Source organism: Pezoporus wallicus, unplaced genomic scaffold (assembly GCF_028554395.1).
Source record: "Pezoporus wallicus isolate ANWC-B61680 ecotype Strahan unplaced genomic scaffold, APGP_CSIRO_Pwel_v1 contig_6488, whole genome shotgun sequence".
Lineage (NCBI taxonomy): Eukaryota > Metazoa > Chordata > Aves > Psittaciformes > Psittacidae > Pezoporus > Pezoporus wallicus.
This window is the reverse complement of record NW_026641738.1, coordinates 314752-328438: the sequence shown is the minus strand read 5'-3', so window position 1 is coordinate 328438 and position 13687 is coordinate 314752. Positions and strand designations below refer to the sequence as shown.

Below are 13687 nucleotides of genomic sequence, written 5' to 3'. Positions count from 1 at the left end.
CAAACTTGCTGAGGGGGCACTCAATCCCACTGTCCATGGTCAGTGACAAAGATGTTGAATTCAAGACTGGTCCCAAATCCGATCCCTGAGGGACACCACTCGTTACTGGTCTCCAGCTGGACATTGAGCCATTGACCACAACTCTTTGCGTTCGGCCATCCAGCCAGTTCTTTATCCACTGAGTGGTCCATCCATCCAATTGATGTCTCTCCAATTTAGACACAAGGATGTTGTGCAGGACAGTGTCAAACGCTTTGCACAAGTCTACGTAGATGACATTATGTGAGAAATTCCAGTAAAAAGAGTTTAAATTAAACTTTTTCTTTTTAAATTAAACTTTTTAAAATTCAAACTTATAAAAACCTTACTGAGATAAGTGGGTTGATGAATAACCTTATGGTTGCTCAAACACTAGGGCCTCAGTACAGTTACCCACACATCAGTGTCTAATCCCATAGGAAGGCCACCTGGCCTCCAGCTGCTTCTTGAGAAGGATATTGGCTCCCCATTTGTCACAGCTGCTCTCCCTGTTCAAACGCTCAAGTTTGTGGTGGACAGACAACAGAATCCTGCCCTGGGGCTGAGATTCAGGTCCAGACTGAAGTCTTAACCACCAGGTTAGGTCTTCACAGTCTAGGTAGCTACAAGCAAATTAGATGTCTGTGCTTAAAATCATTACAAGGTAGTCAATAGAGCAGGTTGGTTCTAGAGCACATTGCTCAGCTATCCAGATGTGAAAGAGTTGAAAGCAATAATAATTCCCATTGAGAAGCCAGAGAATGAGGGTGCTTGCTAAAGGCTTTTTGTCCTTTCAGAGGAAAAAATAAAACATTTGCACCACAGTAAGGAAGAAATGAGAAATTAGAATGATGGTAAATACATCTCACATTTCTTCATTTCTGTTCTTCAGCTACCCAGTAAGGCAGTAATGTTGGGACACAGAATATGAATGAATCTGAACAAGTCAATAGGAAGTGAGAATTCCGAGCTAGTGTAATTCATCCCACAAAGCAGGGCTCCTCTACCATTTATTCTTGTTGTCTTCAAGGCTCCTTATGTAAATATTTGGGATTTTGGCAGAGTACTTTCTCTTGTTATTGAAGTGAAACATTTGCTGCAAGCATACTGAATGAAGTCTGCTTCATAATTATTTGCAGTAACAACCCAGAAACAGAGAGTTACGGTTGTAAGACTGCCAATTCTGTATTAATGTGATCTTCTTTTCTCCCTCTCCCGGCTCCAGCAAGCACGCAGTTGGTGTAGGAAGTCTGCAAAACAGAGCAAGCAACCATATCCATCTGTGTCAACAGATTCCTGCTTCACCACACTGCCAGCCTTTCTTCCTCAGAGCCACCCATCTGTCCCTGAACAACCAAAAGAAATGGGTCAAGACAAGGCACATCACACAAACAGCCTTGGTCATTATCTTGGTTTCTCCCAGCAGGACTTGAGACACAGTGGTCGAGGATTCACACACAGATGCAGCAGTGCCTCCAGCATTTTGTGGTCATTTCAGCGAAGCAAGTCGCTGTTCTGCTTGCCCACGGTGAGCTCCTCTTCAGCCTCAGAGACTTCTCATTTCAGTGAACCATTTCAGTTTTTAAATACTGGGTCACCTGCAACTAGGTTAAAAACATGGAGATGCAGCCCCAAGCTTAACATTGATGACTTGGAGGGTGCCCAGGAGACTGATGTAGACACAGGGATGAAACTGTCCTTCTCAGACCTGTCTGTGGTCTCCGCATACTCTGCTCTTAATGGATTTTTCAATGACTTGGAAGCCTCTCTTCCCCCACAAAAACAAAGTGTCAGTAAGGCTAAACAGGCAGCCACTGGTGGAAGGCCTGTATCAGCCATGTGCAATACCTTTGAGTCAGTTGATTCTTCAATGCCTTCTCTATCTGAATGGTCTTCCAGCTCATTCACATCAGCATCTCTCTCCAAGCAGCACAAACAGTCCTCAAAAGCAGCTCCTTGTTCTCTGGATGATCATGGAAGTGTTTGCTCCGTTTCATCAGTTAATGAAGAAGAGTTTTACATCTGAGGTGTCTCTACTTTACACCTTACAGGGCAAACGTGGTTTACTTGTGAATGACAGCAGCGGGCCCAGCTTGAGCTTGAAGAAGGTTCTTTGCTGAGGAGCAGCTGATGCAGCAGATAATGCTAAATATTTGAAGAAAACACTCAGATCCCTCAGAGATGTGTGTCCCCAACCTATGTACAGTGAAGTAGTCTGAGCTCGCACCCTGTACCTTTGTACTGGAGGAGATGATCAGCACTGAGGCTTCTCCACAGCAGTGCAAGGTGGAAGGTTGCTTTGACTGACCCTTGATGGTGAAGACAATGCCAGAAGAGGCACATAATAATACATTTTTCTTTTGCAGAAAAGGAAGAGTAATTTCTGATACCAAGCTGCTTTAACTTTTCTGAGAAATTCCCTTAACTCAGGAAAGATGGAAGGAGAAAGGGGTCTTCTTTCTCTTTCACAAGTTCCAAAGGCAGCTCTAAGCACAGCAGATCCCAGTAGCTCATCTCCAGTAGAGTCAGACAAGAAGTCTTCTGTGAGGACACACACAGTTCCTTCTAATTTCTGAGAGCTGGCAGTGGTGAGAGGGGTGAGAAGTTTCATTCCTTCCCCAGGGAAGAAGAAGCTCCACTATATCCAATGATAGTCCAGGATGAGGAAAGTGCCAAAAGGGGAAACCTTACAGAACATTTTCAACTCATATTCTTTCCAGCTGGAAAGAAGCCATCTGGGCTACTGTCTGAACCCTGTGGACATTGGTAACCCAAGTAAACCACTTATAATTCAGGCAGTACAGAGTTTACCTTTTTGGAATTCAAATCAAGGAAGATAACCCATCATTTTTATACAATGCTACATCACCAGTCCCAAATATATAGCAGCTCCTTATTTTTTAAGGGATTGTTATTTTTCCACTAAAAATAATTAATGCAGAAACTTATTCTTTGTATCTCCAGTTCAAGCATACTTCTCTCTCAGATACCTTTCTCCAAATAGAGAACAACTCAAATTTTATTGGATTTTCAAGTAAATTTTTAAGTACGTGTTCTTGATAACTTGTTTTGCTCCAATTAATTTGGTATTAAAATCAAAAAGTAAGTTAAAAGCTGTTACTGTGACAGCTAAGTACTTTCACCAGGATTTAAGTTGTATAAACAGATTGCATCATGAAGAGTTACATTTTTGGCAGAGAAGAGGCACTGATTGTAGCTCTGATCTAGCCAATGAGAAAATGAACATTTTAAAATGCGTACGTATAATGCTGGATGTAAGCTATATACAGATACAGATGCTGAAGACTTGCCATGATGACATTGTGGTGGATAGAATAAAAACAAATTAATTTGTGGAGAAAAAATGTTTGCTATATTACCAGGCAGTTTTAATCAGAACAATTGCTGCTTGGGGGGGGGGGGGGGGGGGGCATAAAATGAAAAAAGCTCATACATACTCTAAATAACAGTTACAAAAAGTGGAAGAGTTTCTTCCTGTTCCCCTGGCTCATTTAAGTAAATGCACAGTTTGATACAAACAATTCTGGAAGGAAGCCTGGGAGAAACTAAGTACAGGTTTATAGGAAAGGAGGGGGAATTCCATTAAACCTCCACCCCCAAAACAGAACAGGCCAGAGAGATCATCAGGAGTCAGGATGTTGCTCCTCAAGGCTTTTTACATTTGCTGTCATTTTCTCCCCACAAAGAGGCATCAGGCTGAAGTCCAAGTCTCCTCTCTGTGAGATGCTATCATAACATGTACCAGAGGTAGATTTTGTCTTTTGTGCTAAACACAGTGTATAAATAGGAGCAATCTATTCAAGCTCTAAAAGAACAGATTACCAGCCTTCTCCCACTCTCCCAAGCTGTTTAGGCTTACTGCAGTTTTGAGTAAACTGTTCTCTTAAGAAATACCTGGAAGCGGAAACAGCACCAATCAAGGATTTGTCATGATGTGCACATGTTTACTTCTCTATGCTCATTCAGAGTCCACACAGCCTTTCCTCTGACTTTCCTGGCCTTTTGGTCAAACCCCCTCTGTACAAGTGGACCCAATTTATGCAAAGTTGCGCTCCACATTATTGTTTGCACCCTGTCAAAATACATGTAAAACACTGTGAGGTCAGCCCAGCAGCTTTTCACATCAGCTTGCAGTTCACCATACAAGCAGTGATGCCTATGACAGTCAGGCTGCACAGATTTAAATTTTTGATTCCCTATTTTCTGTCATATTCGTGGTAGTACAAAAATAAGTGATGAAATAACATTGCAAATTTATGGGACAGCCATTTTATCTACACTAGTCACTTCCAGATATGACAACCAACAGGATAAAGTCTGATAAAAATTACACTATTCATTATTTGCAACAGAAAAATAAAAAGTCTTTTCACAATTTTTTAATAACATAGATAACATTTGATCTGAGCATGAAATCAAAAGCTGGTTTGAGCTGATGTATGTCTGATCCTGGCGTTATGCCAATATTCAGACTCCTGACAAAAGCTGATTGGGGCTTTTAATGAAGAGGAGGCTTTGAAACATCTTTCTGCCTAGGGTGTGCCTCTGCAAGAAAGGGTTCAGCACATCTGGGTGCTGTCTTCTGACACAGCAGGAAACACTGGTACTGGAGCTCTACAAACAAGCACAGGGTACCTCAAGTGTCATGATTGAGGCTCATGTGTGGCATTAACTGCCAGCTCCACAAGCATCTCAGCTCCAAATTTTACCATCTTAATTCTAATGGGAAGAAAGCCAAATGAGCTTTCATAGACTCTGAATTTACGCTGTCTCCACTGGGTTTAATTGTTTACATTCATGGTGCTTGTAACCAAATTTTGCAATAACTGAGTGTCATACTGTCAGGAAAACCAGAGATGATCGTGTACAGAAAACTTTTTGTCTATAATAAAGGAAGCAAGATTTTGAAGAGTGCTTCACTGAGGGTAGGCTTTGTTAATTCTCTTGCCATTATTTAAGAAGGGGCTGATCTCTTCAGAGAACATGCAAGTTTCACAGCATGTACTTATTGTTTTGGTTAAATTATGAACAATGTCATTTTAGAACTACAGGTTTTCCCTGAAATTTCACTCCTTCTCACCCCAGAATGCATTACTTCTGTGAAATAAAATAGAAATGAAAAGTCAGTTGCTCTTAATCTTCTACGTGTTCATTTATGAAGTACTGCAGACTCACCAACTCTTTAACCGGGCTTCAAACTGACTGCAGTGACACAAGCTCTCCAGCTCTTGGCAGTATGTGTCAGTGGGATAATTACAAAATAAGCATAGCAAAAGTGTTTTTATGTTGGACTCAGCTTTGCCTCTGCAGGCCAGATCTTCTGATTCTCACTGTGGTGATGTAAATCATTTGCTCCAGTAAAGCTGAATGATAAAACAGAAGCTGCGACACATACTGGTAATCTTGCATGCTTAAATCCCATCTTGAATTGTTTCGTGTATGTTGATCTTCAAAGTAGTCCTTCCCTCTTATTTCCATCAGTGTGTGGTGTTACACATTTCTTTATTCCTATCATGGGACATGCCTGCATGTCACCATTACATGGTATATGCAAAGCTATGTGGGTTTGGCTTTGTTTAGTTTTTATGGTTTATGGTTTAACAGTGTGGGTTTTATATATGTTTATGTGGCAGTTATAGAGTTGTAGAAACATCAGGAGTTGGAAGAGGCCTCTGAATGTTGTCTAGTTCAAAGTGCCTGCTGAAAGAAGGCACAAAGCTGCTCAAACCTCAAAGCTTTGTAAGTTAAATCTGTTTAGGACTTTGTCTGGTCAGGTTTGAAAATATCCAAAGGTGGCAATTTCACAGTATCACTGGGCAGCGTGTGCCAGTGCTCAGCCATTGTCATGGTGTAGAATTGCATCCTAATCTGCAGTCAGAATTTCACACATTTGAGCCTGTGATCTTTCCCTCTTGTTGTTTCACTGTGTACCTCTGAGAAACTCTGGCTCTGTCTTCTCTGTAGTTCCCCCTTTAGGTGCTGAAAGACTCCAGCATCTTCTTGTGCAGCATATGCTCTAGCTCCCTGACCCCCTGAACTCTCCAGTTTGTCAATCTCTCTCTCATACTGGGGAACCCAAAACTGTATGCAGCCCTCTGAATGTGGTCTGAGGAGTGCTCAGTAGGCAGGAAGAATGATTTCCATCAACCTGATGGCAACTCCCTGGCTTATACTACCCAGTACGTTGCTGGCCTTACCACTGCAAGGGTTCACTGCTTAATCGTGTTCAACCTGCTATTCACTGGGACCCAAGGTCCTTTTCTGCAGAGCAATTCCCAAGCCAGTAGGTGCTTAGCTTCTGCTGTACCAGGTTAGTCCATGCAAGGTGCAGGACTTGCACTTGTCTTTATAGAACTTCCTGAGGTTCTCATTGGCACCTTCCGCCAGATAGTGAAGGTCTTTGTGAATGGCAGCCCTGCCCTTCAGTGTATCACTCACTCCCCCAGTTGGAGGGGCATCTAGAAACTTGCTGAGGGTGTCTTTCAACACCTTATGCAAATCGTAGACAAAAATGTTGAATAGCACTAGACCCAGTTTTGACCTCAGAAGAATGTCACAGCTGGATACCAGTTAGATTTAAACTGTTGTCCAGTACCCTCTGAGCCTGATGATCCAGTCAGTTATTCACCCACATTGTAGTACACCAGTCTACTCCATGTTTCCTTGATTTGGCTGCAAGGGTACTGTGGGATACTATGCTGAAAGCCTTGATAAATTCAAGGAAAATTATATTCACTGTAATTTCTACACCCACCAAAGAAGCCATCTCATTAAAAGCGGCAATCAGGTTGGTTAAGCATGACTTACCATTACATGACACCCCACTTGAAGTGTTGTGTGCAGTCCTGGTGTCCTCAGCATAAAAAGGACATGGAACTGTTGGAACAAGTCCAGAGGAGGGCCACGAGGATGATCAGGGGACTGGAGCACTTCCTGTATGAAGACAGGCTGAGAAAGTTGGGGCTGTTCAGCCTGGAGAAGAGAAGGCTGTGTGGAGACCTCAGAGCAGCCTTCCAGTATCTGAAGGGGGCCTATAGGGATGCTGGGGAGGGACTCTTCATTAGGGACTGTAGTGAAAGGACAAGGGAGAATAGGTTTAAACTAAAACAGGGGAAGTTTAAATTGGATATGAGGAAGAAGTTTTTTACTGTAAGGGTGGTGAAGCACTGGAACAGGATACCCAAAGAAGTGGTAAATGCTCCATCCCTGGCAGTGTTCAGGGCCACTTTGGACAGAGCCTTGGGCAGCATGGTCTAGTGCGAGGCGTCCCTGCCCATGGCAGGGGGGTTAGAACATGATGATCTTAAGGTCCTTTCCAACCCTAATCATTCTATGATTCTATGATAAATACATGCCGGCTCATCTTCTTGTCCATTTTGAGTGTAGAAATGGCTTTGAGGATTTCTTGATAATCTTACAGGGGACTGAGGTTAGACTGATCAGCCTGTGGTTCCCCAGATCATCCTTCTTGTCTGTCTTTAAGTAGGTTGTGACATTTTCTTTCTTCCAGCCATCTATAACTTCACCGATCACCAATCTTTCAAAACTGATAGAAGTTTCACAGTGACCTTGGCTAGTTCCTTTGGCACTGTCAGATGTAGCCTGTCCAGTCTCACGGACTTGTATATGTCCAGCTTATTGCATCCCTGACTCAGTCTGCTAGTGTTATTAGTGTAACTTCCTCCTCCAAGCTTTGCTACTAGATGCAGACACATCTTGTGAGTAAACATCTTGTGAGTGAAGACAGGTTTTTCTGAGAACATTTTCCAGTTACAGAAGACAGGAACTGCTCTAGTCTGTTCTGAACCAGTTTCCAGTTGCTCAAAGAAGCCTTTGTTTGTCTTCTCTTCTTGATTGAGTGGGCTGTGAGAGATGCACACACTAATATCCTTGCTGTTAGCTTCTCCTGACCCATGAGCTCTTGACTGTCTCATCCTCTGTTCCCTTGCAAAGTGATGCCACTCAGTTGCCTAGAACGCTAGTTGCCCACCACCATCTGCTGTCATTTCCTAAAGAACTGTATACAGCCATGGCAGCTCTAGTTACACAGATGTCTCATCACATCTATTACATCTGGTTTTACATCCTGAGACTGTTGAAGTCTTTCAGGAGTGATTTTCAGGTTCAGCAGCATGAGCATCGGCTCTGGACAGTCCATCTGCCTAGGACAATTGAGCTATCTTGGTCTTTGGTAAGACAGTCCCATTTCACAAAGGGCTTTGGAAACAGAGTAAAACTGTGGGGGTGTTAACTATTGAAGAAATCAGGATATTGGAACACATTGGTGTTTTCAGTGGCTGCTATCAGCAAGGAGATGAGCTCTTGTGATCCTGTACAGAAGCTTTTGAGTCCTGCAGTTTCATGCTAAGGTAGCTTGGACACCTGAACTGCCTTCATGAGACCACATCTAAAGGCTATACAAATGATTGTGTGGCTCAGGAAGGCCTGAGGTGCCATAGATGGTGCTTTTGTAAATGGTTTTCCTCTCTTGAATTGTCCAATAGCTTTCTGAGCTCATTTAACATCTGCAGCAGCCTCTGGCAGAGTGTTCCACTGCTGCATGTGAAACTACTGCATGTTGTACAGGAAAGGTTATCTGTCAAACCTGTCACCTGCTAACTCCATTTGATACCCCCTATGTTTGCTTTAGGGAGAGGCAGTAACAATTTTCAGGCTATTCATGGTTTTATGGATTTCTATAAAACCTCTGATTTCTCCTTTCAAGCTGTGAAGTCCTAATCTAGTTGGTTATTCTTTGAGGGAAAACCATTCCATGCTTTTGTTCATTCTTGTTACTCTTCTGCATAATTTTTTTCCCCTATTCTGCTATGTGTTTTTTGAGCTGGAAGGTCCATAACCACGTACAGTTTTGGAGATGTAGATGCACGGTGGATTTACAAAATGGCTTGAAGGTGTTTTCTATTTTATTCTCTGCTCCTTTCCTAGTAATGTGACTTGCTGCTTTGTCCGTGTCAGAGCACTGACCTTCCCCTTTCATAGATCTTTATATAGCCCAAAGGTCCAATTCCCAAGCAGTAGAAGTCAGTTCAGAGCCTACTATCATGTATGTAAAATTAGATTTTTTTTATGTAATTAATTTTAGAATTGGCTATATTGATCTCCTTTTTATTGCCCAATTTCTGTGTATTGTGAGACTACTCTGCAACTTTCCCAGTTGTCCATTATCTTTACTATCTTGGATGCTTAATAACCCCAACAAATTCCCTGCTCATAAAGTCCCCCTTTTTCCAGGTTTAAGTCATGCTGAACAATATAAGCTTGAGTACAAATCCCTGCGTGACTCCACTGCCAACCTCCTTCCACTGCAGAACTGGCTACTTATTTCTACCTTCTGTTTCCTGCCTTTTAATCAGTCTTTTATTCGCATAACCTTCCCTTGTAAACCATCACAGCATGGTTTCTTCAAAAGGCTCTGATGAAGCACTTTGGAAAATTGTTCTTAGTTGTACACCTATTTGTTGATGCCTTCCGAAGCCTCTAATAGATTTATGAGGAGTGATTTCCCTTTATAAAACCATTCTGACTCTTACCCAAACAAAATTATTTCTGTTCAGGTAATGAATTGTGTCTCATCTGAACCTAAGTGTCATTTGAGTACAGAGCAATCCTCCCTATGGCATCTTGTCCCAGCTTCCAGGACTTAGCATAATGTACATTGCTAAATTTACACAGAATCCAGACTTCCTGAGCCAAAAGCTGTGTTCAGATCACTGTGTGACCAACTGCTACATTGTGCTACCAAAGGATTTATCCTATGTCAGTTTTGTCAAATTTCCTGTTGAATCTCTTATTATTCCTCGGGTTTCCACAGCACTTCATGGCAATAAACACCACTGTATTCATACCCTCAGGAGAAGATAGTCACATTTATGTGAAGTCTTCACCCAGACAATTTAACTGAGTACATTCTGCTCCAGGAGAAGTCAATACAGAGTGCTGGGCAATGTAACCTCAGTACCTGGAAAGGATCCTGTCGCCTTGAGCCCAAGAATAAACAGGTTATGAGATAACAGGGAGGAAGTGCCCTGCATTTGTGCATGTGGGGAAGGAATCCAACTTCTTGATGTGTAAAGCCCTGCAAGGTGTTGTAAATCCTGTGATGGGAACTGTCTACAGTGGTAAATGGAAGAGGGACAGGGAGAAGGTTCAGACACTGGATCCTTCAGTTGCCTATTGGCTCTGTTTTGGACCTCTTCAAGCAGCATTCTCCAAAACACTATCTGGTGCCCTTCATACCAAGGACTGTTCCCACTATCGAAGAAGCTACATCAAACAGAGAGCCCTCTGTCTCCAACACTGTCCCACCTGACTTTGCATCTTCCTGTCCTCCCCCATGCCCTTGGGCAGCGCACAGGGCATGAAACTCCCCCCCCCCCCCCCCCCCCCCCGGGTCATCCTGTAAGAACACCTCTCAGCTGGGCTGTAACTTAGTCCTGACTTTATTTAGGATAACAACTTCCCTTGCAAAATGGAGTAATTGTGTCCTAGAGCCATAAGGATCCCACAGCAGTCCAGGAGGGAAACCAGGCCAGCTGCTTGTGGTATGTTTGTGACCGATGGGACAGCTCTGAAGGGTGTGGACACAAGTCACACAGTGCTCAAACAGGCTGGCCTTGGAGCTGGAGATCGATATTCAGCCGGCTCTTACTTAGCAATTTACAGATAAACAGTGTTGCTTCAGTTGGGCCACAGAAAGGGCATCTGAAGTCTTTGAGAGCTTCACAATTAAACAGGCACACCCGTCTCTGCTTTGACTCAGCCTTTCGCATTAAGCATGGTTCACTCTAGAATCACTTTTTAATCGCTTTTCTCCAGAATATATAAAGCATAAAATGTGAAATAGCTTGGTATGTGGAGGCCATGATTCCAATCTGCCCATTGTAAATAAAACCTGCTAACCATTAGTACATGATGAAATGGGTGGAAACGGATTTAGCCAACACTGGCCAGTCAGTAAAAGTGCCCAGTTCACATCTCCGTGACTGCGGAGTGCCTGTATTTTGCGACAGGATCACAGCAATGCGGTGCGCTCTGTTTTTGTGCGCTCCTCGCTGGGAAGCCGCTAGTCTGCAAAAGTGGCTAGTGCCATCTCGTGGTTTCCGTGCGCACGAGTGTCAGCGCAAGGAGCTGCCAGCCCAGGCTGGTGGCGGGGCACTCAGCGGGGACCCCGCAGGCCCTGGCACCGTGCCCTCAGCACCCCACAGCATGGGATGTGTCCCCGTCCCCAGGGTCCACAGGGCACTTTGCAGCAAATATCCCCAAAGGGTATGGGGTGAACGTGATGAAGTTTGCTTCACAGTGCAGTAGAAAGCAAGCCTTGCTCCAGCCATATCTGCCAACAAGACCAGACTGCCCTGCATCCTCTGTGTCCTGCATGTCAGTGTTAGCTGCTGACAGTGCCTGTGCTGGGTTTCCACCCTGCCACCATGCTTTCCTTCCCATCACACAGGACGGACATGGATCTCTTAGAGCAGGTCCATATGAGGCCACACAAATGGTCAGAGGGCTGGAACACCTCTGCTGTAGAGAAAGGCTGAGACACTTGGGATTGTTTAGCCTGCAGTATAGATGGCTCCAGGGAGACCTTATTGCAACCTTTCAGTATATAAAGAGGGTTTATGAGAAGGATGGAGAAACTTTATATCAGGGCCTGTAGGGGCCCTGGTAAAGGGCCAGGACAAGGATTAATGTCTTTAAACTAAAAAAAGGATAGATTTAGATTGGAAATAATAACTTTACTTTTTTTTTAATGATGAGAACAAGGCAGGACACTGGAACAGGCTGCCCAGAGAAGCTGTGGATACCCCATCATTGGAAGTGTTCAAGCTCAGATCAGAAGGGGCTTCCAACAATCCAGTCTAGCAGAAGGTGTCTCTAGCCATGGCAGGGGGTCTGGAACTGGATGATCTTTAAAGGTCCCTTCCAACCCAGGTCATTCTATGAATCTGTGAAAGCTGGGAAGCTGAATAACCCAGCAGCTTCGTGACCCAGACAGACCCAAACAGCTCTGACTTATCATTTTGCTGTGTCAGAGCTGCAGGCAAGGAAGTGGCTGCAGCCCTTGGGCAACCACTCAGGCGGCGCTCAGGATGAAGTTGAGCATCTGCTGCTAGCAAGCCCATGAGCACAAGGTGGCAAGCTGTATGGCTGTCAGAAATTCCACTATTTACTTTGCTGAAATGTTGGCCCTCCTGGTACAGAGATATCCTGCTCAGGATGACCCAAATCCTGCCAAGACAATGCTTCCTGTGAGGTTAGCAGTGCCATCAGAGTGCTCCTGCTCCCCAGGTGTCATGAACTTGGTGACAGGGCCTCCTGGGACAGACACAGTGGAAGAATGCAACATATAATACCAATTTTATAGCTCCTCCTACTCTGATGAATGAACAGCCATCTTTTTGCAGTTCACATGTCTTGTTGCATGGGCAGATTCAGTTTTGTAACTGGACTGTGATTAGGAGCAGTGTTTTTTTCACACAGTTTGTCATGCCATGGTTGTGAGTCCCACTTCTTCCCATTCTGTTTGGGTGAGTTTGGTCACAAGAAAGCAAAGCTTTCATTAATAACTCTGTGGCTCTGCTCGTGGATTTTGCCTAGGTACCAGCATTCCCTTGTTGTGCCGCATGAAGCCACAGAAATGCAGCCTCTGCCCTCAAGTTTCTTTCCCCAGCACTTTGCTACCTTGCTTTATTTCAGAAGCTGATTGCACTGTGGGTTTCCCACAGGAGGGTTGAGGATGTTTGTTACCACCCTGCCACGTGTATAAAGACTGTGATTGATAGAAATCTTGAAAAAGGCATTTCAGGGCTGCTTATGGCAGCGGTAGGAACAACCACTGCTGGGACTACAGCAGTAGGTAGGAGACGGGGAGACAAGAGCTGTTAATTAGGTCAGGGGGACCCTCAGACTGCTGGGACAAGCCAGAGGGCAGGAGAGGAGGAAAGAGGTAATATCCAGCTGAGACCTCGCACCCTTTTCCCAAACCCAGATGGTGCACCAGCTCCAGGCACACAGGGCCATGCAAGACCTTGCTCTTCAAGGCATGGGTGTGTGATGTGGAGGTGGTGTAGAGGAGCCACCAGCCCCAGCAGCTGAGGACACTGAAGCTGGGAGGTTGCCAACAGGACCTGAATGCACGGAGTGTTTTCCAGGTTTCCAGGACAACCTTTGCTCAGAGCTGACAGGCTGGTTTGCTGTTTAAACACCTTCCTTTGCAGATGGGTGTCCACCGATTCATGCTGCTTGTCCCCACGGACACTGCTTTTCCCTGTCCTTCCCTTCCTTCCCTTCATTTTCTCTTTTCTTTTTTTCCTCTTTCCACTCAGCTCACCCGTTTCCTTCACAAAACATCAGGCCCATAAAAATCACTGTTATTGCAGCACTAACCCCTCCTTGGCCAATGCAAGGCTGGAGGTGCTTCTGCTCTGCCCACTCCCCCATTTCCCAACACATCCCCTGTCTCATCTCTTCAGACAGGACCCAAGTCTGGGGCTGCACTATGTCCAGAATGAAGCAGGACAAGGCCCAGGCTCCTTTCCTCTTGCCCACTCTTCCCTTAGCATCTCCTTACTAAATCAATGGGATTTGATACTTACCTTATCTCTAGCACACTGCAGAGTTCAAAACT

The 13687-nt window shown here is 44.4% G+C and overlaps 2 protein-coding genes across 2 annotated transcripts in view; both read left to right on the top strand.

The window, feature by feature from the left end:
• FAM124A (family with sequence similarity 124 member A) overlaps nucleotides 1–3375 on the top strand; it is a 40768-nt gene extending 37393 nt beyond the window's left edge. Inside the window, exon 4 of the mRNA XM_057425063.1 lies at nucleotides 1244–3375. Within this exon, the coding sequence (XP_057281046.1) occupies nucleotides 1244–2044 (801 nt within the window). The 3' untranslated portion in view covers nucleotides 2045–3375. The remainder of the gene's footprint in view (nucleotides 1–1243) is intronic.
• SERPINE3 (serpin family E member 3) overlaps nucleotides 2655–13687 on the top strand; it is a 41821-nt gene continuing 30788 nt past the window's right edge. The window contains exon 1 of the mRNA XM_057425065.1: nucleotides 2655–2793. The gene's annotated coding sequence lies outside the window, so the exon portion shown is untranslated. The remainder of the gene's footprint in view (nucleotides 2794–13687) is intronic.